The sequence below is a fragment of the Maniola hyperantus genome, chromosome 15, assembly GCF_902806685.2.
Source record: "Maniola hyperantus chromosome 15, iAphHyp1.2, whole genome shotgun sequence".
Classification (NCBI taxonomy): domain Eukaryota; kingdom Metazoa; phylum Arthropoda; class Insecta; order Lepidoptera; family Nymphalidae; genus Maniola; species Maniola hyperantus.
In genome coordinates this window covers 9,022,440-9,046,347 of record NC_048550.1, presented here as the reverse complement: position 1 = coordinate 9,046,347, position 23,908 = coordinate 9,022,440, and the positions used below count along the sequence as shown (strand labels likewise).

Genomic DNA, 23,908 nt, shown 5'->3' with positions numbered 1-23,908 from the left:
AGTATGTACATATACCTGTGACTACAACACACTAAATTATGTGTAATGCTGCGGCTACATTAGGCGGTCTACGTTTCGTAGTGATCTCTCCACGCAAACATAGAAAATGGTCCAAAAAAGCATAAATAAAAATGACAATAAATTATATTTTAGGTTCCACTCGGACCCCGTATTACAGCCGCCAACCATCTCGCGTCCAACGTCAGCAGCTGGGGACACACCATCGCTCGCAGTAACTCCGGGACCGGCTGCAAGCAGTGGCTGGTCGTAGACTATAACAAGTTCAACCAACTCTTGAAATCTAACGAAGAAATCGTGCATAAAGTCGAGAAGAAGGAAATTGTTACGGAGAGCATGTTCAATAAGTGAGTATCATTATTTCATTAATGTATTTGAAAGATACATAAGTACTTATAACTATACAACGTAAAATTATAAAATATTTATAGTACGCGACAGGTCGAGATAGCAATTGGGGTATGAGGCGGGGGACGCCCCGCACACCCACATAATTTATCGCTGTCACCACAAAACACTGTATTTGCAGAAACAGTATATTGTCCTTGCACGACAGAATTCCATAAGCGGAAATTTTCTAAAATTATCAGTAGCTTTCTCTCCAATCACCGTCAACATTTCAACAGTGCAAGTTAACGTCATGTTATCAATCATAATCATTTCTGTTGTCATAACAGAAAGGAACACAAATGGGTGATTGCGCATATCAAACTAAACAAAGGCCAATTCATCCATTGGAACTGCGCATGCGTTGATATTTTATGATGTTTATACGATTGCATAAAGTAGTGACAATTTGTATGCACTCGATTTCGACGTGCCCTATTTTACTTCCTACTTCTATTGAGCAACTAGAGCAACTACTTACAATTAAATGCTGTGTTTTTTGAATAAACACCTACCTAAACAGATTTTCATCATCAAATCGGTTCGATCGACTTTGATTTGATCAAAAATTTAATCTTCTACGCCCTAGCATATTAACCACAATCTGAGTTGTTTCGATTATTTAGATAAATTTTAACTAATTTTTTAAATAATCATAATATAATAACGTAAGTAAGGCGCGTGGATGCGCAGACCACTAAAGTGGTCTGCGAGCTTGCAGGGTTGTCTTTCAAAATGCGGACCTTGATTAGATATTTTTTAATAGTTTAAGGGAAGGTATAGGTACCGACTTATGATATTAGGCTACACCACCATCCCCATTCCCTTAATTAGGAAAAAGTTAAGATACTAGGGTAAGTGAGGTAATGTAAGAAGTGAGTATGTTTGTTGCCATGAAAAACGAGCTGGTATGCCGTAGCTCATAGCTGTACGTTGGAAAAAATGTCAATTAATTGACTATAATAACCGCATTTTTCCTTCTAACAGTGATATAAAACACACGATAGTTCATCGCGCGGGCAGTGGTCGGGCGAAAGGTCTTCTCTGGCTGATCGAACAAGTCCCTGGTAGGACACACTCTGCCGATATCTCTGACGCTTTCATAGAGAAGACATACTGGGCTTCTTACGGTCTACCGTTTTTTGTTGTAAGTATAATTTACGTAGCTTAAATACACCCTTTGATCCTTTCTTACTACAGTTATTATACTTAATATTATTATCCTCTACAACGTCTTGCCTGGCAGAGATCGCTTCAAAGCGATAAGGCCTATGAATAAGACCACCAATACGTTTATTTTGTTATTTATTGTTTTCTACTTTTTCTTTTTTGTATTTCTATAATTTAAGAGTGACCCAATGTTCCTAAACGTAAAATTATCAAGGTAATCTCATTAATTTCAATAATGCATCCAAAAATTGGAGAAATAATTATACAATTGTTAAACCCGCGATTATTGTTAAGATTCATAAGATTTTAAAATCTTATGATATGTTTATGTTCCTACTTACATCTTTTTTCTTATGTTTTTAGGATATAGCAAATATTACACACGTCACAAAAATGGAAGAAGCATACGGAAAATTATTCTCCGAGTCCGAATCACCCCGAGCACTTATCTTCCAACAAGGTTTCAAGAACGCCACAACTATTAACAGTATAATCAAATTAATGAGATCAAACAACTTTACTGCAGTAAATAGAACTAGTGATAACAACTGCAAGGAAGCTGAAAACTGTAACATGCAAAGAGCAGGATTGTGGTCTGCTCTAGGATACCGCGGGGATATTGTCCAAGATAATAAGAAGGCTTATGGAATAATTGATACTAAAGTTGTTAGTGGTAAGTGCTAAGTTTTCCTTTTAGTCGTAGGTGTAGTTAGGGTTTTTACATAAAAATGGGCCTGTAGCCAGCCCTAAAAATATAGTAGAAAGGTCTACATGAGTGCCATTGGCACATACTGGGTTCAGGCTTATTCCTGAAGGCTGAATTAAATATAATTTTATCATACCTATTTATATTATTGTCCTACATACGGTATTGTATTTCCAAGTACGAATATTATTAATGAATTTAATTTTGTTCCAGGCACTATTGGTGATTACACATTAGATTTCGTTGGGATATCCAGTCCCCCTTTCACAGACCCCACAAACGTTAACATCACCAAAATAAATAAAGGAAATGTAGCATCAATTTACACAGATAAATTCGATGACGTGCCGATGATAAATGGTCTTGAAATAAGGGATCTAGTAAAACACCAACAGGAGGAAGCAGAAAAAGAATCATTAGAACTACTGAATAGGGATGTCATCCAGCCATTTCAATGGTCTGAAAGTGATTTTAAGGACGAAGCACACGAAGGTCTTCCAGATTTATGGAATTTTGGTCCTTTTAGACCAGTTTGGTCGTGGTGAATCTCTAATTCTAGACAGTTACGAATAGTTTCGACACAATCGATAGCGAATAAACTGTAAAACTTAGTTTGTGTGGGTCGCAACGCTGCAGCCGCGCTGCCTCCGCGCGGCATTTTGGAGCAAATTTGAAGGCGCCTTGCGCTGTATTTTCTTGCGTGAAAGTCTTTTCACAGCAAATTAAATATTTTTCCATGTAAAGCGGTCCACGCTGATGAAATTTGTGCTTCCAACCCCTACGGGTATGGACACGATTTAAGTAGGTACATAATTTTATACACCTGCTATTTTCAAAGTGTTAACTACTACCTTTATCTATGGTGTTATTCCTATCGGTGGTGTAGACTGTAGACAATGAAATTATTTTATTGCTTAAACATCTCAAAAGTTCCATAATAATTAGAATTTAATTTATTTTTAATTGAATTAAATAATAAAAATGTCCGTCCCGAAAAATTAATTTGTTTGTGTATTCTTGGCTCTCGTAATTATAAAAAAAAAAAAAACTGACCGACAAAAAAAACATTATTTTAACTTAGTAATTTACCTACTTATACATAACTATTTTACATAATTTTAATTTGGATGCAATTATTTTATACTTACTTAAGATTTGTCTTATTTATTATTCTTTTGTTTGTATTGTCCTCAGATTAGTCCTGAATGTTTTAATATGGTTTTAATAGTATTTTTATGACTGTTTCAATTTCAAAAATAGTAAATATTAATAGATGCCTGTATTTTGCGGGTTGCCTACGTAAGTCGTAGTAGCACTTTTGTGTTGTGTATAATCAAAACGTTAGGAATTTACTTTTTTGATATAAAGATTTATTATATAATGACATAAGTTGTACCTACCTATACCCACATTTAATAAAAATGAAGTGACTAATAGCTAATTAATATGAAAGAAATATTTCGATTTTGCTCTCGAAAATAAAAGTTTCTTAAATAATTGTGTTTTTATTTTATTTTAATAATACCTTTAGGTACCTATTTTTCAAAAACACAATAATATCAATACAAAGGAATATAGTAGGTAAAATAACTAGGTAAGTCATCATCATCATGATCAACCCATCGCCGGCTCACTACAGAGCACGGGTCTCCTCTCAGAGTGAGAAGGGTTTTGGCCATAGTCTACCACGCTGCCCAAGTGCGGATTGGCAGACTTCACACACCTTTGAGAACATTATGGAGAACTCGCAGGCATGCAGGTTTCCTCACGATGTTTTCCTTCACCGTTAAAGCAAGTGATATTTTAATTACTTAAAAACGCACATAACTCCGAAAAGTTAGAGGTGCGTGCCCGGGATCGAACCCCCGACCTCCGATTGGAAGGCGGACGTCCTAACTACTAGGCTACCACAGCTTTTTTTAGGTATTTAATTTAATTAGGTAAGTACTTTCATTTAAAACCCGCCAACAACCTTTGGAGGCGAATGGCGTCACGTTATTGAACGTTGGACCTTTTATATATAGGTAAAAAATTAAAAAAGAAATTAATTTTTAAATGAAAATCATCGATATAGAATGTAATAATTCGCTAAGAAGTAGTAGGTACTTAAAATTTCTTTGATGAAAATAGACACCTTTCGCCATACTTTTAACCTTTTGACAGACTAACGATTTTCCTTTTTCGACGCAAATAAGACCTAAAGAAAAAACGGAAAATCACACATAATGATGCGATGGTATTCACAGTACCCGACAGGCAGTGGCATGCACAGTGTTTGAAGCCAGGGTAAGCATTAGTTAGGTAGGAATGTGTTTACTGACAGGTCATAATGAAAAATATGCATTGAGCTATTACAACTAGGGTAAGCAGTGCATTAATGCCTCTATGACCTGCACGCCACTGCCGACAGGAAATATTGTACATCGACCTTTAGAAAGAGTTAGCGGTTTCGTAGAGAGTAGTCTCTGTCGTTGAGACCGACAAAAAGTCACATAGGTATTAATGACAGAGACAACGCTCTACAAAGCCAAAATCTCTTTCTATTGGTCTATGTACATATTATTTCCTGCCGGCTACTGTAAAACAAATAAAGGAACAGAACATTAAAATATTTAAAAAAAATAAATGAATAAATAGTTAGTATCTTTTTTGCAAAGGTTGTACCGTAGATAGAGTAATAAAGGTAGATACAGGAACGTTTGCTTTCTCATTCGCACTAAAAAGAGAGCACAGATAAAGTTACTAATGTTATAAACAGAGACGCAGCCAACCTGTTTTTTGTCCCTTATCGTGTAACTGGTTTTTTCAAGAAAACATACCTACAAGAAGTTGCAAAACAAACTTTGAGAATTCGTGGCGTAATTGTATTTCTCATGAGTTATTTACTTGTTTTCACATAAAAAACGTTTAATACAAATATTGTTGATCGGTTAATACAAATTATGGGGCCGATTCTCTAGGCGGTTTTCTAATTTTAAAATGTCTAATATTAGACTTAGAAAGGTGTGTTATTCTGAAAACCCACTTAAATGACAGGTCTAACCTAAAATTGAATTTGACAGCACTAAACTATTCAATTTAGATTTTAAAGAGCAAAAGTTATTCTGTTGCACGAACTAAATGCCTAAATTAAGAAACGTCAACCTAAAATTTTCTAAAATTAGAGTGGACCTCGCGAGGTGCCCACTAAATTTAAAGAGTCTGCTTAAATGGCAAAATGGACGTGTTTTGAAAGAAATATTTTTATTTGAGTTTAGAATTGTTATATTTAAGATAAAAAAAGTATCTTTTAAGTGTTTTAATTTAATTTAAACTTTATAAAATGGAAATATACGTGGTTTCTCTGGCTCGTCGTTAATTCACAAAAAATAATTAGGTTGGTTATCTACTTTGTTGTCTAAGAGTATCAGACACCTCCACAGACATCCTGGCGGCTTCAGCAAGGCAAACCTAAGATCCTTAAGTCTCCTTATTTCTTAACTAGCAAGTGGCAGCTGTTCGAAAATCCTGTGGGACTAGGATACTTTTCTGTAGGTACTTAGCTTACCTACCTACCTAATAAAAGTAGCCTATAAGTATATCCTTCACTAGTATGTGTCCTTGTGAAAAATCTCTGTGCCCAACTAGGTTAGATGCATAAAGGAACATACCCAGAGACAAAAACTTGCATAGGTAGCTACCTAAATATTAGTGTGAACATAAATCTTTGCCAATTAGGTATGCCAAGGTAAAACTTGATGCCTTGTTATCATTATCAATGAGATTAATTCCTACTACCTACTACTTATTGCTAAACATATCAAAAATAAAGCAGAATAAGTGTGGTGGTAGAGTAGGTACTTATAATAAAGTTTAAGTTCTAAAATCTTAATGAGTTCACCTAAAGGTTTATTTATAGGCTAAATTAACAGATTTTACATTTAGTTATGTCTTATACTTACATACCCCTAGTATTGAACTAAGTACTTGAGTAGTACCCAGTTACTTCTTTATTTTCAACTCAGTAGATACCTGCTTGAAAGACTACCTATTACATGCATAAGTAGGTACTTATACTAGCTACAGTACAGTATAGATAACTACAACTAACTGACATAGCCTGGGTTCACTTTAATCATCTGATAAGTTTTAGTTGAGAAGTACCTAGTAGATACATCTTGTAATTCCTAAACATATCATGATAGGATCTTGTTGAGTTTACCTATATAGGTATACCCATACCCATATGGGTATACCTATATAGGTATACCCATACCCATATGGGTATCACATTTCAGGTTAACTAGCTGACCTGCCTGAGTTGTACCTGCCCCAGCTTTGTTCGGGTGGAATAAGTACCTATGTAAGTATCTGAAAATTATGTCGTAGTGGTCTATATAGGTACTTAAAGTAAACGTTCCTTACATGCAAATTCTCAAGTTTTTAAACTCAGCAGCTTAATAAATTACTAGACTCAGGAGTCAGCAGCTTATATGCTGATGTCAGTCAGTCAGTTTATATTTTTACATTTATATAATATGTACAGAAGAGAGAGAGAAAAGCTAGGACTTCTCCATAACATCCTCAAAAATGTGTGAAGTCTGCCAATCCGCACTTGGTCAGTGTGGTAGATTATGGCCAAAACACCTTATTCGGAGAGGTGACCCGTGCTCAGTAGTAGTGACCCGGCGATGGATTGATAATGATGATGATGATGATGATGTACTGACCTAGCTACCTGCCTTTAGGTCACAAGAAGTATATAGGGTACTTCTAGTACCTAAAGTGATCCTATAATGGTTCCTTTTGAGGTATGGAACCCATAGTTAGAAGAGAAATAACGTCAAAAAATAATTTGATTTCTTTTATCTTTTCTAGATCTATTTTATTGAAAACGGACTAAAGTTTTCTACACATTCCTATAATTTTACAAATTAATACAGAAATCTATAGACTCAACCTTTATTTAGTTTGAAATCTATAGATCTCTGACTTTGCATAGACTTAAGATACTGATAAAAGAGACAGAGTTATATCATTGGCATAAATCTGTCTCGTTTTAACTGAAACTTACGTCAGAGCAAAGTCAAAGTATGCTCTCTATACATATCTGTGCTTAAAGTATTATGTTTTAACTATGTCTAGTCTGAGCTAATTCAAAGTATAAGTACTCTATAGATTTTAGCCAAAGAATATGCAAACCTCAAAAAATGATTTTATAATTGTTATGGTGAAGACTGCATTGAAATTGATATAAATAGGGACTGAAAACTAATTTTGAACTATTTATACCTATAGATTATAAATTTCATTTTTCAGGTAGTACTAGTACAACTAAGTCATACTACAGCTGCTCAGTATGATGAAGGCAAGAATTTCCTAACAAAAGCAAGAAAACTTCAATCAGATACTTAATTAACAATTACTTTTATTAAATAAAATAATAAAATATATACATATGTTTCATTCTGTACTGTACATAATTAATATTTATTTCAATAACATTTAAATAAAAATTAAGTTTAGGAAACAACTGTTCATTTTTGGTAGATGAGTGACGGAACATCTTTTTAACTCGCAGACTCCATATACTTGGTTTCATGAAATGGGCTGAAATAAAAATTATCAACGTTGAAAGTTTGTTATGATGATGTGTTGAAAGGTGTAATGTATCCTACACTTCAATTTTTTGCTATGCATACTAGCTGTTTACTATGCAATTAAGCATCACTTTCTTTAACGGTGAACCAAACCATTGTGAGGAAACCTAAATGCCTGAGAGTTCTCCATAGTGTTCTCAAAGGTGTGTGAAATCTGTCAATGTGCACTCGGCCAGAGTGGTGGACAATGGCCAAACTCTTCCCGTTTTGAGAGGAGTCCCCTGCTCAGTAGTCAGCCGGCAATGAGTTGATCGTGTGATGATACTAACTGTTGCCTGTAATTATTATTTTTATATAGGTATGCTACACTTCCATTTTTTGCTATATTATAATATGTACTAGCTGTTTAATAAGCAATTAAGTATCACTTTCTTTAACCGTGAAGGAAAACATTGTGAGGAAACCTACATGCCTGAGAGTTCTCCATAGTGTTCTCAAAGGTGTGTGAAGTCTGTCAATCTGCAATTGGACAGAGTGGTGGACTATGGCCAAACTACATTTTGAGAGGTGAGCTGGCAATGAGTTGATCATTATGATGATACCAGCTGTTACCTGTTATTATTATTATTATACACGTAGGTATATACATTCAATCTTGATCTTGTAGGTACTTTCATGCCTTAAATCACATTACCGCCTTAGTTTGTTGAATTCATAGCAGAATTCATGGATACCTCGTTCCACGTCCTTGCACGCCAGATTTGTAAGTATACCGCCAAGTTTCAGAACTTCCTCGCTGTATATTCCTTTACCTGTATATTCAATGTACTCTGTGGCAGTCAGTTATTTAGGATGATTGCTTTTCATCTGTTTGCATTGATTTCCTAGCAAGAGTTTGACAATTAGGTACCTCGGTGATTTCAAGGTAAGGTAGGTAGGTAAGATTCCAAGCAAAATTCTTTGCTTTTATCTATTTTATGCACATAACCACTATTTTCACAAAGTTTTGTAACAAAAACTAAGATTCTTTAACCACAAAACATAAAGAAATTAGGTTAGAAATTATATTTGCAACAAAAATAATAGATCTGTTTTTTTAACTGGTTTTACGGCTCTGGGTTCTAGCACTTTTGATCAAACACTTAAGCCTACTTCACACGATAAAATGAACAAAACTTCAATTTTCGACACTTTTATTGTGATTCGACCTAAATAAATCAAGTTAAGTTATTATTTTTGTATTTCAAGTAACATCGTTCGATATTTTTCGCAAAAAATAGTTTTAAGATTAAAGGGGAAAATCAAACACAACATTAGTGCAGTTCTTGTTATCTTAAATAGCAACACTTACTATTCAATTCAAACGTCATTTTAGACGGCCATTTAGGATGTTTAAATTTAGTTGAAGCAAAATTGCGAATGCAGCTTAGAAATAGAAATCCTAAAATTAAAGAATCTAAAATTTAGTTTAGGTTTAGGTTAGGGTACAACAGAATTACCACCAATGTTCCATTTGCAGCTATCCAAAAAAATTCATGCTGCTATACCAATGTTACCCATATCTATTGAATTCTGATATTGTCAGCTTGTTATCTTTTGTTATCTGTGAAGGGAAATCTCCATATATGTTATTGGTCTGTGATAGGCATATATGGAAATCGTCTGTGTTTGTCATGTGTCAGTGGTCATGTCAATGCGTACATAAGTTCTTATATGTTATTGGTCTGTGCATAAGTTTTTTCAAGAATATATACAAGGAATGCAACTTTAGTTGCAAAACAAACTTTGAGAATTCTAATGTAATTGTATTTCTCATTAGTTATTTACTTGTTTTCACATAAAAACGTTACGTCGTGCTATCGCTATCTCATACGCGGTTACACAGTACTTCAATCTACCTTTATTACTCTATCTACGTGTCAATCTCATCTTTAAAAAAAAGCCAATGCATCTCATCGATATTATTAACACGTTGCGTGCGGTACCGGTCAACGTCGACTTGTATGTGACTTTCAGCTGGTGCGGCGACTAGTTGTTGTGTTTTTTCCTGTGGTGCGGGGGCACTTTTACTATGAAACCTTGTGAGTAGGTAAGAGATAAATATATATTTTTAATTTCCTCCTCAAACCCTAGCATTTTAAACTATTTAATCTGTACAAGTCACATTTATCTGGTTAGCACCAGAAGGAAAAAAAATTTGCTGTGTGCGGTGCCAGTCATATGCGGCTTGTACGTACGTGTCTGGTATAGCACCACGGGAACAGGCGAAACACCTTCAGTGAGAGATAGTGCATTCAAGAAGCAGTACGTATATCGATTATTATGGTATTATCATTTTCGCGGAAAAAATAGGTATTAAATTATAATTGTGTGTGTGACTAATCATGAAACGGTCACGTCGGATGCTGCAACTTGTTACTGATGAGAACAATGATGATTGCTGGGCAGCAAAAATCCAAAACATTACCATTAACAATATCTCCATCAAAAAAGAAAATCCGTGTTTTAAATACGATATTTTGTATAATTATAATTTTCCTTTGTCCTAATGATAAAGGAGAATCACCATATAACCTAATTATATTATTTACCGTGAATTCATTATTAAAAATATAAAGTTGTTCGAATTGAAATTTTTATTAGTCATATTTTAGTTAGAATATCACTTTCATTTCCTTGCAATCTAAATGGAAAGCAAGTAAATAACTCGGGCATAAAATTGTCCGTTTTATGCACTTGTTATACAATTTACTAATATATTATGTAGTTTTCACTAATTATAAAATAAAAGTATGACATCGATATTTTTATTTTAATAACAGTCCCATCACTAATTGTCAGTCGATACTTCTTATGTTGCTAGTTCTGCAGGCGCTCCACCAGGTAAAATTGTCTAAAATACATGCTATACGCTAAAGCTAAGTCACATCATGATAGTTTGACTCATATACTATCCTCTAATAATATTAAAATGGTCTTACTTAGGTTTTTTGAGGAAATAAAGCCTTAATAATGGAGGTGTATGTACAAATCGTTTATGTCTGGTAACGCACTAGATTTTAGTCAATGTACCAGTCAGATTTTCCTTGTAACGCACTGCGAGTAAGACAGGGAAATATTACGTCGCATTGAACGTGTTAATCTGTGGTTTGTTGTCTTTGTCGTTTACATAAAAATATTGTGCTAGTATATATAGTAGATAATCTATGTGTTCCACCGACCAGAAATAAAAGCTCACAGACCAATAACATATAGGTACCTAGATTGTGCTGATGAAGAAATTAAAAACAATATAATATTAGTCATCGCTATATTATTACCTATTATATTTTATAATTAACTTGACTATATTAAGGATAATTAGAGTTTCTTCAATAGTAGCAAGTATACGAAACCTGTACAAAATGAATTTCTTCAGGAAAGAGCCTACTGTGAAAGGTAAAATAGTGTGTCGTCCTAGAATTTGCAATAATATCGTCACGGGTTTAAAATAATTTCAGTCTTCTGTTTAAACTTGATTAAGTATACTTATAACTATTATTACTTACTATGCTTTGGATACAAAGGTAACCATACATTTTAGCCTTAATATGTGATCTCATCTATACTTATTTACCTACTCATAGTAATTTATTATGATATCACATTGCTTAAGTGGTTCATTAAGATAAAAACAGCTATCAGATTTCACTGGTTCAAAATGCCCTTCCTAAGAACCAACAAAGTACAAACCTACATAATAACAAATATTACAATATTATTTCAGTTAACAGTCATCACTTAAAGTGGGTAAAACAAATTTGTAAATAAACAAAGAAAAATTAAATTTATCGTTATTAATTAAGTTTTTTTTAATTTTTTAGAGCAACAGAGAGAAAATGATCGGGAGTTGCGCAAGGCAGGAAGAGATTTGGAGAGGGACAAGTTAGCTTTAGAGAGAGAAGAGAAGAAATTGGTTAGTTTTATAGGAATTTAAATTCTTGACGTTTTTTAATTTTGATCATTTTAAGGGCGCCAACAGGGCCCTATTACTAAGGCTGTCCATCTGTCTTCCGATAGTTACGCATATTTTGACCATTGAAATTATTTCACCTTTTAGGAGATGGAGATAAAAAAGATGGCAAAGGAAGGGAATAACGAAGGTTGTAAAATACTAGCAAAGCAACTGGTGCAAATGAGAAATCAAAAAAAAAGATTTTACACAGCAAACAGTAAGGTGAGAAAGAGTAATAATAGAAAAATTATTGTAAGAGTGTGCTTGTAAGGTTTATTTTTTTATTTTCAACAGTTAGCAACAACTGCAATAATGATTGTGCAATAGATTATGATCGCCAGGTCACTATTATTGATCACGGGTCTCTTGACAGTGGTGATTGACCGGACTATAGTATAATTAATTTTTTGAAGTAAAAATTCGTATCAATGCAATGTTGGGAACGCCAATATTGACTGGACTATAATATAATTTATATCACATAGTGTGAAATAAGCTTCATGTGCATTTTAAATAATTAAATATCACTTGCTTTAAAGGTTAAGGAAAACATCGTGAAGAAACCTGCCTGCCTGAGAGTTCTCCATAATGTTCTCAAAGGTGTGTAATGTCTGCCAATGCCCACTTGGCCACTGTGATAGACTATGGCCAAAACCCTTCTCACTCTGAGAGGAGACCTGGCTCTGTAGTGAGCTCTGGCGATGGGTTGATCATGATGATGATGATGATAAGTGGAAGATTCCTGGCAGTAGCAATTTGGAACTTATCATCAAACAAAAAAAACTTTGTTTTACAGATATCAAGTGTACAGATTCACAACAAAGCAATGGGAGCAAATATAGCCATAGCAGGTGCAATGGGCACCACAGCTAAGACCATGGGCACTATGAACAAGATCATGAACCCGCAGCAAATTGCCAAGGACATGGAAGCCTTCAAGCAGGCCAACCTGAAGATGGATATGACTGATGACATGAGTAAGTACACTATGGTTAAACATGCGTTTCCACTGAAGTGCTGCAGAGCTGATCGGAGACATGTTTTCGACCAATTAGAGAGAGAGATTACAGAATATTGAAAGGTGACTTGATGATAATTTTAACGTAGACCAACCAGGTTACTGATTAATTTACAAAAGTAGTATTAGGCAGAATATTAAAGAACCCAGAGGTCTGTAGGGCGATTTCGTAAAACCTGCATCAATCATTATTACAATCTCAATTGTTGTGATTGGCTGAATTTGTGCGACTCGGTGTGCAACATCAAACATGCATTGTAGCCAATAGTGAGCGAGCGTCAACAAATCAGAGGTGATTGCGATCGTGACATTGTAGCTGTCAGTCTACCGCAATGGCGCAGCGGAACGCCTGTCAGTCTATCTAACATTAATGTTTAGTTTCAGATACACTAGATGACATAATGACTGAATCGGGCGATGAAGAGGAGTCTGACGACATTGTCAACAAGGTGTTGGATGAAATCGGCATTGAAGTTAGTGGAAAGGTGAGGAAATATTACTGTTGCATCGTGTTTCTATTCTGTGTGATACTTATCATTTTGTCTAATATTATGGTAAACTAGGTAAATGTCCACGACTTTGTCCGCGTCAATTTAGATTGTTAAAAATCCTGTGGGAACTCTGATTTTCCAGGATAGAAAAGTGGCCTATGTCCATCTTCGGGATGCAAGCTATTGTATACCAAATTTCGTCAAAATTGGTTAACGGATGGGCCGTAAAAATCGAACAAGACAGACAGACAGATTATATTAGTATGTTACTGGTGCTGATTCGATTTAGGGAAAAAGAGTATTCACACATTTTTTCCTTACTAATGCAGTAATACTAATAAGAAAAGGTCGGAATTCGGATGAATCAGCTATTTTAGTTTAGAACTGTCAAACCATGTAACTTTAGGAGCCAGTCATGAGGTTAGTGCTTTTTGTAGTGTAATATAAAATATTTTAATTTAAAGTTCCTTTTCCGTCCTTTTTTAACCAACTTCAAAAAAGATCATATATTTTATCTGTATGTTTATTTCCGTTGTGTATGTGTTATATGTGGGACTTTGGGGTCCCAAGGTGCTGGAATGGCGACCTCGCACCGGACGACGCAGCGTTGGAAGACCCCCCCTAGGTGGACGGACGACATCAAACGAGTCGCAGGGAGCCGCTGGATCCAGGCGGCGCAAGACCGTGGCGTGTGGAAGTCCCTACAAGAGACCTATGTCCAGCAGTGGACGTCTATTGGTTGATGATGATGATGTTTATTTCTAAGACCAATAAACGGAGTTGATAATTTTCTCATCGTAGTTACATACTTTCAGGAAAGATTTAGTAATTAGTAATTAACAAAATATTTTTGCTTTTTCTTTCAGATGGCAGATGCCCCTTCCGTGTCACGCAACAAAGTCGGCCAATCGACGTCGGATATTGATAAGGAACTAATGGCACAATTGACTAAACTCAAGTCGTAGGGTTAAGCTGAATATAACCTTAATATAAAATACATCGTTAAATATTTAATTTATACAATAAGGTTCTATTGCACGAAGCATTCACAAAGTTGGCTTCAAATACTGGTAAAAATATTTTGTAATATTTAGAATTTCATATTTTCTTTTTTCTATATAATATTTGAACATGTTCTTCCTGATCTTACTGTTACTTTTTTCACCTTATTCAATAAGTCTTATACTAACTGAAAGAATCATCCGGAAATGATTAAACCACATTTAAATCCGTCCATTAGAACTTGAGGCAGATTTTTCCTTGTCCTTTCATAGCATTATTACGGCAAGCTATGGTTTTCAGAGTTTGTTACAATTATTTGTTGAATATTAGGTAGGTAGGTATATTATATTTTGTGGAGTACCATGTATCCGGTTAAAGGTGTGGTATTTTTTTCTGACTGGTATTTCTATTTACCTCTTTTTAGTAAAAAATATGAAAGTTTTATATTTTGTGTTGATAAGAAAATCGTGCAAAAATCCATGGTCTCCATTCGGCGATGAAAAGAATCAATTTGGATGTTATATTTTATTAATTATATTGATGTGATATTTATCTATACTTGCTGTGTTTATTTTATTTTATTGTTAAATCACTAAATGTATTAGTATGTGAGTAATTTAATTAATGTAATAAACTGTGATATCTTTATATCTTGAATAAATGGTATCTAAAGTTCTAAACACTGAATTTTATATTTAGCCATTCATAAATAAATCATCACTGCTGTCATCGTCATTAACATTCGTCCAAAGGATCAACGCATCGCCAGTTCACTACTAGAGTGAACTAGAGTGAACTAGAGTAAGGAAACTCTCGGTTTGATCCTGATGCGACGATAATAATATGTCAAATACTAGGCTATGGGTGACGTGAAGTCAAAGAAAAGTAGGTGATTCATAGGTACGTCAAATGTATTAGGTATAGCTATAGACATAGTACTCGGCAGGTTGAGATGGCGATCGGGGAGGGAACGCCTCGCACAGCCCCGCGCTAACCCGGTGCGGGTGACGTGCGGGTGTGCGGGCCGTCCCCCCGCCTCATACCGCGATTGCTATCTCAACCTATCGACTAAAGCTAGAAATGTAGGAACATTTGACGGGGCTGCCAATGATGTCGAAGCCTCAACGTTTAGTTACAAGTTCCCTAACTGTCGTGAACTGTGCCACTACTGAGGAAGGGTTTCATCGCAGAGTGAACTAAAAATATAAGTACAATGTTATATGTCAGTGTTTCTAGTCTAGAGTTTAGTCGTATACTTAGCGTGATTGTCGTATAGTACGCGACAGGTCGAAATGGCAATCGGGCTAGTGAATGCCCCGCACATCTGCACAGCCCCCGCGCTAACCCAGTGCGGGCGAGCGAGGGTGTGAGGGGCGTCCCCCAAATACCCCGATTGCCATCTCGACCTGTCTCGGACTGTACATAATATTATAACTAAATTTAAACGATCAAATCGCTCTAATACTCGTTAGCCAGGCACGTTCGTTAGCATTAAAATTCAAACCGCTTACCATCGTTTGCTTTCAAATTTAATGAAATAGCCTACTAATTCTCGTCCTGTTTACCTATTCGATAATGCCACCTCTTGGTTCATTTATTACGGTCTGACAGTTTGCCTACGCCACTGTTGCTTATATCATATTCTACGTTTATCTTGGGAGAATAGGTAGGCCTCCTTGTACCTAATATCGTCAAATTGCTAGCGAAAAAAATGATTCCAGATCATTTGTTTGAAGTGGGCATAAATTATTCATTGTTAAGGAAAGATATGAAGCATGTACAGCTGAATAGAGTTGTTTATGACAAATCACAGAGGGATTACGTAAGTGAGAAATTAATCTTATTAGGTATACCAACCAACTTGTTAAATTTTCTATCAAAACTGGTCCTCTGCTGGACATACATAGGTCGCTTGTAGGGACTTCCACACACCACGGTCCTGCGCCGCCTGAATCCAGCGGCTCCCTGCGACTCGTTTGGTGTAGTCTGTTCATGATGTGTCTGTTTGTGAATTACCAAATAACTATTATACCTATCTTCATACCAAGGTAACTTTCAGCCCGTTTTTCACAAAATTGATGTACGAAGTTTTACTATAGTCTATAATGCCAGAAAGATTTAGGTACATGCACCTAGAACGCGACAGGTCGAAATGGAAATCGCTCCCCCATTGCCATTTCGACCTGTCGCGTACTATACCTACCTTTTACCTTTAGGAGCGTGAACAGCGTAATCTGCTTTCATCCCAAGACGGTGACACTTGTGAAATCCACGATCAGTTCTATAGAGACCACAAGCTTCTCCTGGTTCTATTCCGGGTGTTGGCTGTCATGCCGATCACACGCTCACGGCCTGGTAAGTACCTACCTACTCTTTTTTTAGGGTTCCGTATCTGAAGGATGCCAATTCTGTCTAACTGTGCAACGGGTCCGTCTGTCAGCGGGCTGATCTCATAAACCGTGTCTGTAATAGATAGAGAGTTGAAATTTTCGATTGTGTATTTCTTTTCTATTGCCGCTATAACGACAAATAACAAAAAACAAGATGGTGAATTACAAAATGACTGCTGTGCAGTGTTATCTCTTGTTCCATGGTACGGAATCCATCGTGTGCGAGTCCGACTCGCACTTGACCGTTTTTAGGGTTCCGTACGTCAAAAGGAAAAACGGAACCCTTATAGGATCACTTCGCTGTCTGTCTGTCTGTCTGTCTGTCAAGAAACCTACAGGGTACTTCCCGTTGACCTAGAATCATGAAATTTGGCAGGTAGGTAGATCTTATAGTTGACATTTGGGGAAAAATCTGAAAACCGTGAATTTAGGGTTAGATCACACAAAAAAATAATTAAATTGTGGTCATGAACTAATAATTGTATTTTCAATTTTCTAAGTAAGTTAACTAGGATATCAAGTGGGGTATTATATGAAAGGTCTTCACCTGTGAATTCTAAAACAGATTTTTATTTATTTTTATGTATCATAGTTTTTGAATTATCCTGCAAAATGTCGAAAAAATACGACTGTAGTACGGAACCCTCATTGCGCGAGCCTGACTCGCATTTGGCCGGTTTTTTTAGAAATCGTACCTATACCTACGTACGGAGTGATAGACAATATGATCCATAATAATCGGTCTCTATTGGGCGTGAAAAACTAGTAGACAGACAAAGAGACACACTTTCTTATTCACAATAAGTAATAATCTATGGATTTTTCCAGGAACAATCACATTCAGTTGGAAATCTCGAGCTACAGTCTATGCCATATTCTTCTACATCGTAACCACAGTAATCGTTCTGGTCGTTGGGTACGAACGTTTAATGATTCTGCGTTCGACGAAAAGATTCGACGATTACATTTATGCCGTACTATTCGTCGCCTTCCTCGTTCCACACTTTTGGATCCCGTTCGTCGGGTGGGGTGTCGCACACCAAGTGGCCATTTATAAAACGAATTGGGGAAAGTTTCAAGTAAGGGTCTATTTCCCAACACAGTTACCGTCAGGTACTTGTGCATAGAACTTAGGTACCAAGAAATAAACTTCGCGACTCAAATGTGTCAGTCTAACTTTACCGCTTATAACCTTTATAAAAAAACTCGTTGAGGACTATAGTTATAGGTAGGTACATCTAGATATTCTTAAGCTACATACTTATGCGTAGGTACTTTCTAATTTTTACGCAAATCTTAAGCGCTAGCTGATGCTTGCGACGTCTTTCACATGCATATAGGTTTTAAAATCCCGTGAAAACTCTTTGATTTTCCGGGATAAAAAGTATCCTATGTCACTCTCCTGGTCTTTAACTATAGGTACCTATCCATGCAAAAAATCACGCCTATCGCCACGCAACAAACAAACAGCTAATAATGCTGTACGCTGTATCTACCTGAACGTGGTTATTCCCTTTTCTAATAAGACTCCGCAAAAAGCCCGAATTAATAGTCCCACGCAAACAGAATATAACCATTACGTTTTGGCGATAATATCTCGACCAGGTCGAGATATTATGAATCTACGATTGTTTAGATTTACATTCTCTATCTTCGTTCTTCATTCTCATTCTTCAATCTATTAAAAATATGCTCCTGAAAAAAGCATATTACACAATTGAAGATTATCTAAATGATAAAAGAGCGTGGATTTGACCTGCAGCTCGTTCCAGCAACGCACAAGACTGCAAATACTATTTTATACATGGCATAATCTTGTACCTATATCAAATATTTGAAAAGAGCAACCGCCGAGTTTCTTGCTGGTTCTTCTCGGCAGGAAAGGCATTCCGAACCAGTGGTAGATGCATCCGACTATTCGTAAGCACTTGTAAAAGTTTATACGAATAAAAAAGATTTTCATTTTTCATTTTCATTTTCATTCATCCTAAATCGACCTTAGAATACCTACTTACTAGAGATTTTGAATTTATATTAAGCTCATTGCTTAAGCGAATTGGCGCACCGTTATAGCAAGTGATATTTAAAATTTGATATTTGCTTTTTAAAATTTATAATTTTAAGTTGTTAATTTTTGTAAGTATGTTTATGTTAGTTTGTACTCGTATTTTAATTAGTGTAATTGGCTTTATGGCCGTTCTAATTAAATAATAAATAAATAATAATAATAATAATAATATTTAATTACTTGCTATAACGCACATAGCTCCGGATAGTTAGAGGTGCATGCCCGGAATTCAAACCCCGACCTCCGATTAGAAAGCGGACGTCCTAACCACTAGGCTATCACAGTTTTTATTTGCAGGTGAGATATTATCGTATTACGGGCGAAAATATGCAGTTCCCGAACTTGAAGACTTCCATAGTCATCATTAGCGCCGGTTGCTTGCTCCTAGCTGTGGGCTTTCTTCTCAGCCTGTGTGCTTTACTGGACGGCTTCCTGTTGCGTCATACTATGGCGTATTATCACATTATAACGATGATTAACATGAACTGTGCGCTTTGGTACATTAACTGCAGAGGCATCAAGATTGCATCTCAGAGCCTCTCGAGATGCTTTCAGAGGGTAACGTATTTATATATGTATACGAAACGTTGAAGTAACAATAGGTTGGCAACAGCAAGCCCCGCGTAGGTAACGCGGGGCTTGCTATTGCCAACTGTTTTTGAAGCAACTTGGTTATCGCCATTTTGGCGCTAATAGCAGCAGTGAGCTGTGAGCGTCATGTGAGCGTGGGCTCGGAACTAAACGTAGAACTAAATTTTAGTGATGACAGTTGAGAAATATATCGACGTAGTGTCTACACAAAGACATAAACTATCAATTTCAATTTCCGGTACGTTTGGTGGGGTTGAATCGACACAAAACTAACTTTCATTTTATATAGCACACCTAATCTAGCGTACTTGTATTTGTCCATATCTGTGGCGTAACAAGATATTTTGTTAATTTTTTTGGCAGGATGTGAGAGTAGAGTGTACGGCCAGTCTGATATCAAGTTATCGCTATCTCTGGCTCAACTTATCCGAACAACTACAGTTACTGGGAAACGCGTACGCACGAACGTACTCTACATACTGCCTATTCATGTAAGTTTCAATTTTCAAAGAACATCTAGCACCTCTTTTAGTATCGAGTACCTAATTGAGCCATTAAAATGATTTAAAACTCTAGCTCAATAAGTTATCTCATGCTTTCTATTGAACTTCGATGTTATGAATCATGACATTTTTACTCTTTATACCTAACATATCTATATATATAAAAGGAAAAGGTGACTGACTGACTGACTGACTGAATGACTGACTGACTGACTGACTGATCTATCAACGCACAGCTCAAACTACTGGACGGATCGGGCTGAAATTTGGCATGCAGATAGCTATTATGACGTAGGCATCCGCTAAGAAAGGATTTTTGAAAATTCAACTCCTAAGGGGGTGAAATAGGGTTTTGAAATTTTGTAGTCCACGCGGACGAAGTCGCGAGCATAAGCTAGTTATATTATATGCAAATAAAACTATCCTTTCAATGTCTGATCTTCCTGTTTAGAGCTCCAATTAGAGGCTAGGTATAAGACGCCTTTCCGATTCTGTAGGTATGTACCCCTCCAAAATAACAACCAAGCCATCAGTTTGAAAATATACAGAACTACTACTTAACTGTCGTTTTCAAGCTTTTGAACCGTAAAGATTTATATTTTAGCAATGCATGTACCTATTTAAAACCGACTAACTCGGAGAGAGAGAACGCTTGGTCAATAATTTTTTAGGTTCTTTGTTTGACTAGTGGTTTTTGCCATGCTTACACAGCACTTACAATACAATAATTTACTTGGCTATGTCACGTAGTTTGAAGTTAATTTAAATACTCGTAATAATTTATTGCACGAAAATTCCCAGTCGGGCAGGTAAGAAAGTAGGTATACCTACCTACTTACAATTTATTTATTAATACAGTGATTTTACTAATACCTAAAGACATATACTTATTTAGGTTCTTCAATATAACAATAGCAGTGTACGGCGCGTTGTCCGAAATCGTGGACCATGGGTTCAATTTCAGTTTCAAGGAAATGGGTCTATTTGTGGACGCTGCTTATTGCTCAACGCTACTCTTTATCTTTGCTGATTGTTCCCATAAATCTACGCTTCAGGTATGTACCTACAATACGCTGCAGAAAATATTGTGCATCAACCTTCCGAAAGAGATAGCGGTTTTGTAGAGCGTTGTCTCTGCCGTTGAGACCGACAAAACGTCACTTAAGTATGAGTGACAGAGATAACGCGCTAATAAGCCGAAATCTCATTCTAAAGGTCGATGTACAACATTTCTTGCCGGCTACTGACACACGTGTTTATGTAGTTACGTAAATTTATTTCCTTGCACAAATGCAAATTTAAAAAAAATTATATATACCTATATTACTTGTACGATGATACAGAACCACTCTTGTGCGAGTCCGACTCGTAATTGAACAGTTTTTTTAAAATTATTTTAAACTAGGTCGCCGCTGGAGTTCAAGACACTTTACTTTCAATTGATGTCCTCTCCGTGGACCGACCAACTCAGAAAGAGGTAAGTTCTTCAAAAGTTAAAATAAATTTAAAACAAAATAGTTTCGATTAACTAATAAAGAAGAAGGATAACCTGTTCCAGTTTCTACTTGTAAAACTTTAAACTCTTCTATGAAGTGCTTCTGTTCATAATAGTGCTTCTCTTCATAATGCTCTATATTTAACAGATGACGCGTCTAGCATACCTATATCTAGAATAGCTCATAAGTCTTATCACTATTGCCTGCATTATAGGTGTCTAATGAACCTAACACACGATGAATTTTTTACAGATTGATCACTTTATTCAGGCAATTGAGATGAACCCTGCTGTAGTAAGCCTGAAAGGTTACGCACATGTTAATAGAGAACTTCTTACATCGGTTAGTAAGTATATCTAATAGCATCCGAAAAATTATAGCAGAGGGTAACGCATTTCCCATAGCATAGTCCGTCCTTGTCTTCAGCGTTCAAATTAAACTTTACAGCGGTTTCAGATCATTATTTTTTGTGCGTATGAGCCGTTTTTGTACGAGCGTACCTATAGAGGCGCTTATAAGCTCCTATAAACGCAAGCCACGAAAGACGCAATTCCATACTGACTGACTTACACCGGAACGGATTATTCGGGTGCATCTGGTTTTTTTAAATAAAAATGGAGGGCAAGCGAACAGGCGGGTCACCTGATGTTAAGTGATTACCGCCGCCCATGAACATTTGCAATACCAGAGGAACCGCCTTGCAAGGCCTTTCAAGAATTTGTATTTGGCGTCAAACTCTAATCTTGAAGCTATGTAATGTACTATTATCCATTTATTGATCTGTTTGGTAATAGTAAAGGCGGCGGCGGCAGGGGTGAAATTTTCAATGAGATTTTCAGTTCGTCAGTCAATCTTACTTTTCGCCCTTTTCTTCCGTAAATTTACAGATCGTAAAATAGCCAAACTACTCCTAATAATGTGGCTTAACAAGCTCATTACAATGCTCGGTTTATACTGTTACTAAATTATACTCCAAGGTGTCATACCCGTCAACGGATAAGTACCTGGTAATAAAATGAAACAGAATCTCGAAGTGCGGTGATATCTGATGCCGACCCTTTCTTAAAATATGTTTAACCAAACTATTTTGGAAGTTCTGTTTTTTTGTAAAATAACACTTTTAAATGGAACCTGAACTTGGGTGATTAAGTTAACTTAGTCTGTCATGTTTTTCTTAAAAGCATTTTTTTTATTAAAAGTATTGTTTAATCGGCTTTCAAATGTAAGTTATACAGGGTTAGTTAGACGTTGCCTTGTAGGTATAATTGTTATTAGGGATGGTTTAATTTATTCTTATTCTTCACAAGATGGCAAAACTCTCCGAGTGTCTCGTGTTTTCGACGACAAAATATCCAACCATGCACTTGACTTAATTAAGGAAAAAACTGGTCAAGTGCGAGTCAGACTCGCGCACCAAGGGTTCCGTACCCGGGTAATTTTTTTAGACATTTTACACGATAAATCAAAAACGATTATGCATAAAAATAAAAATAATAATCTACTTAAGAATGTACCGGTAAAGCAATTTCTCTTTTACCCCACTTGATAAAGTTATCTTAAAAATTGAAAGTAATTATTATTTGTTCATGAACACATAAAAAAAACCAATTGTGTTGTAACCACAAATTCACGGTTTCCGGTGTTTCCTTACTTATGCTATAATACCTACCTACCTGCTAAATTCCATGATTCTAGGTGAACGGGTAGTACCTTATACGTTTTCTTGACAGACACGACAGAAGGACAGACAGACAGTCAGGCAATAAAGTGATCCTATAAGGGATCATTTTTTCCTTTTAAGGTACGGAACCCCGAAAATCGTGAATTTTTCCGTTTAAAAAAATAATTTCTTTTTCAGGCAATAAGCATGATTGCAATATACCTCATAGTTCTACTACAGTTCAAGATTTCGTTGCCCAAGGACCCGATTGTGTAACTTCAATCTCTCACAATGTAGATCTCAAAAAATTCACTATGCAAGATTTAATTTAAATTTTCTAAGGATTAAAACATACAATAGCGAACCTCATAGGTACCCTCTGAATGTTTCAGAAGGCTATTTAGCACACCAGTACACAATTTTGTAAGTAGGATATAGCGCTTAATTTTAATGTATGATTCATGTAAACGTGAGCAAGCAACTACAAGAGTTCTTTGACCGGTAGACTCGCATTAGCAGGGCCTTACTCTTACAATAATATTACCTAATTACTCGTACTATAGGCACATCGTAGTCATGATTTTATTTATTGTAGATAGGTATGATTAAAATGTTACTTTGATTTAGTGTATTTAGCAGAATATAGAAATCGAATCCATAGATAAATAATAATACTTAGTTATCGTGTTACATTATTTACTCCCTTAAATTAATCAAAACTTTACTAAAAATCTTGATTTCTTTGCAGTGACCTACCTACTGCAAAGTTAACGAGATTTTTCTGAAATCTGTTGTCTTTATGTAAAACTTTTACGCATGACATAGAATTAGGGTG

At 35.9% G+C, this 23,908-nt stretch overlaps 3 protein-coding genes across 3 annotated transcripts in view; all 3 read left to right on the top strand.

Moving 5' to 3' along the window:
- The window catches only part of lama (lamina ancestor), a 30,307-nt gene extending 26,529 nt beyond the window's left edge, over positions 1-3,778 (top strand). The window contains exons 8-11 of the mRNA XM_034976232.2: positions 154-365; positions 1,393-1,552; positions 1,939-2,248; positions 2,495-3,778. Of these exons, the coding sequence (XP_034832123.1) occupies positions 154-365; positions 1,393-1,552; positions 1,939-2,248; positions 2,495-2,826 (1,014 nt within the window). The 3' untranslated portion in view covers positions 2,827-3,778. The remainder of the gene's footprint in view (positions 1-153; positions 366-1,392; positions 1,553-1,938; positions 2,249-2,494) is intronic.
- Positions 3,779-11,079: 7,301 nt separating this feature from the next.
- Positions 11,080-15,045, top strand: CHMP2B (Charged multivesicular body protein 2b). Its single transcript, XM_034976259.2, has 6 exons — positions 11,080-11,298; positions 11,724-11,815; positions 11,960-12,076; positions 12,651-12,831; positions 13,251-13,357; positions 14,230-15,045. The coding sequence occupies exons 1-6, from the start codon at positions 11,265-11,267 to the stop codon at positions 14,326-14,328; spliced, it is 630 nt and encodes a 209-aa protein (XP_034832150.1). The 5' UTR covers positions 11,080-11,264; the 3' UTR covers positions 14,329-15,045.
- Positions 15,046-16,076: 1,031 nt separating this feature from the next.
- LOC117988949 (gustatory and odorant receptor 22-like) lies at positions 16,077-23,385 on the top strand. The gene is made up of 9 exons (XM_034976240.2): positions 16,077-16,187; positions 16,582-16,720; positions 17,584-17,834; positions 19,121-19,381; positions 19,778-19,905; positions 20,813-20,972; positions 21,323-21,394; positions 21,666-21,755; positions 23,272-23,385. The coding sequence occupies exons 1-9, from the start codon at positions 16,077-16,079 to the stop codon at positions 23,347-23,349; spliced, it is 1,290 nt and encodes a 429-aa protein (XP_034832131.1). The 3' UTR covers positions 23,350-23,385.
- The last annotated feature ends 523 nt before the right edge of the window (positions 23,386-23,908 follow it).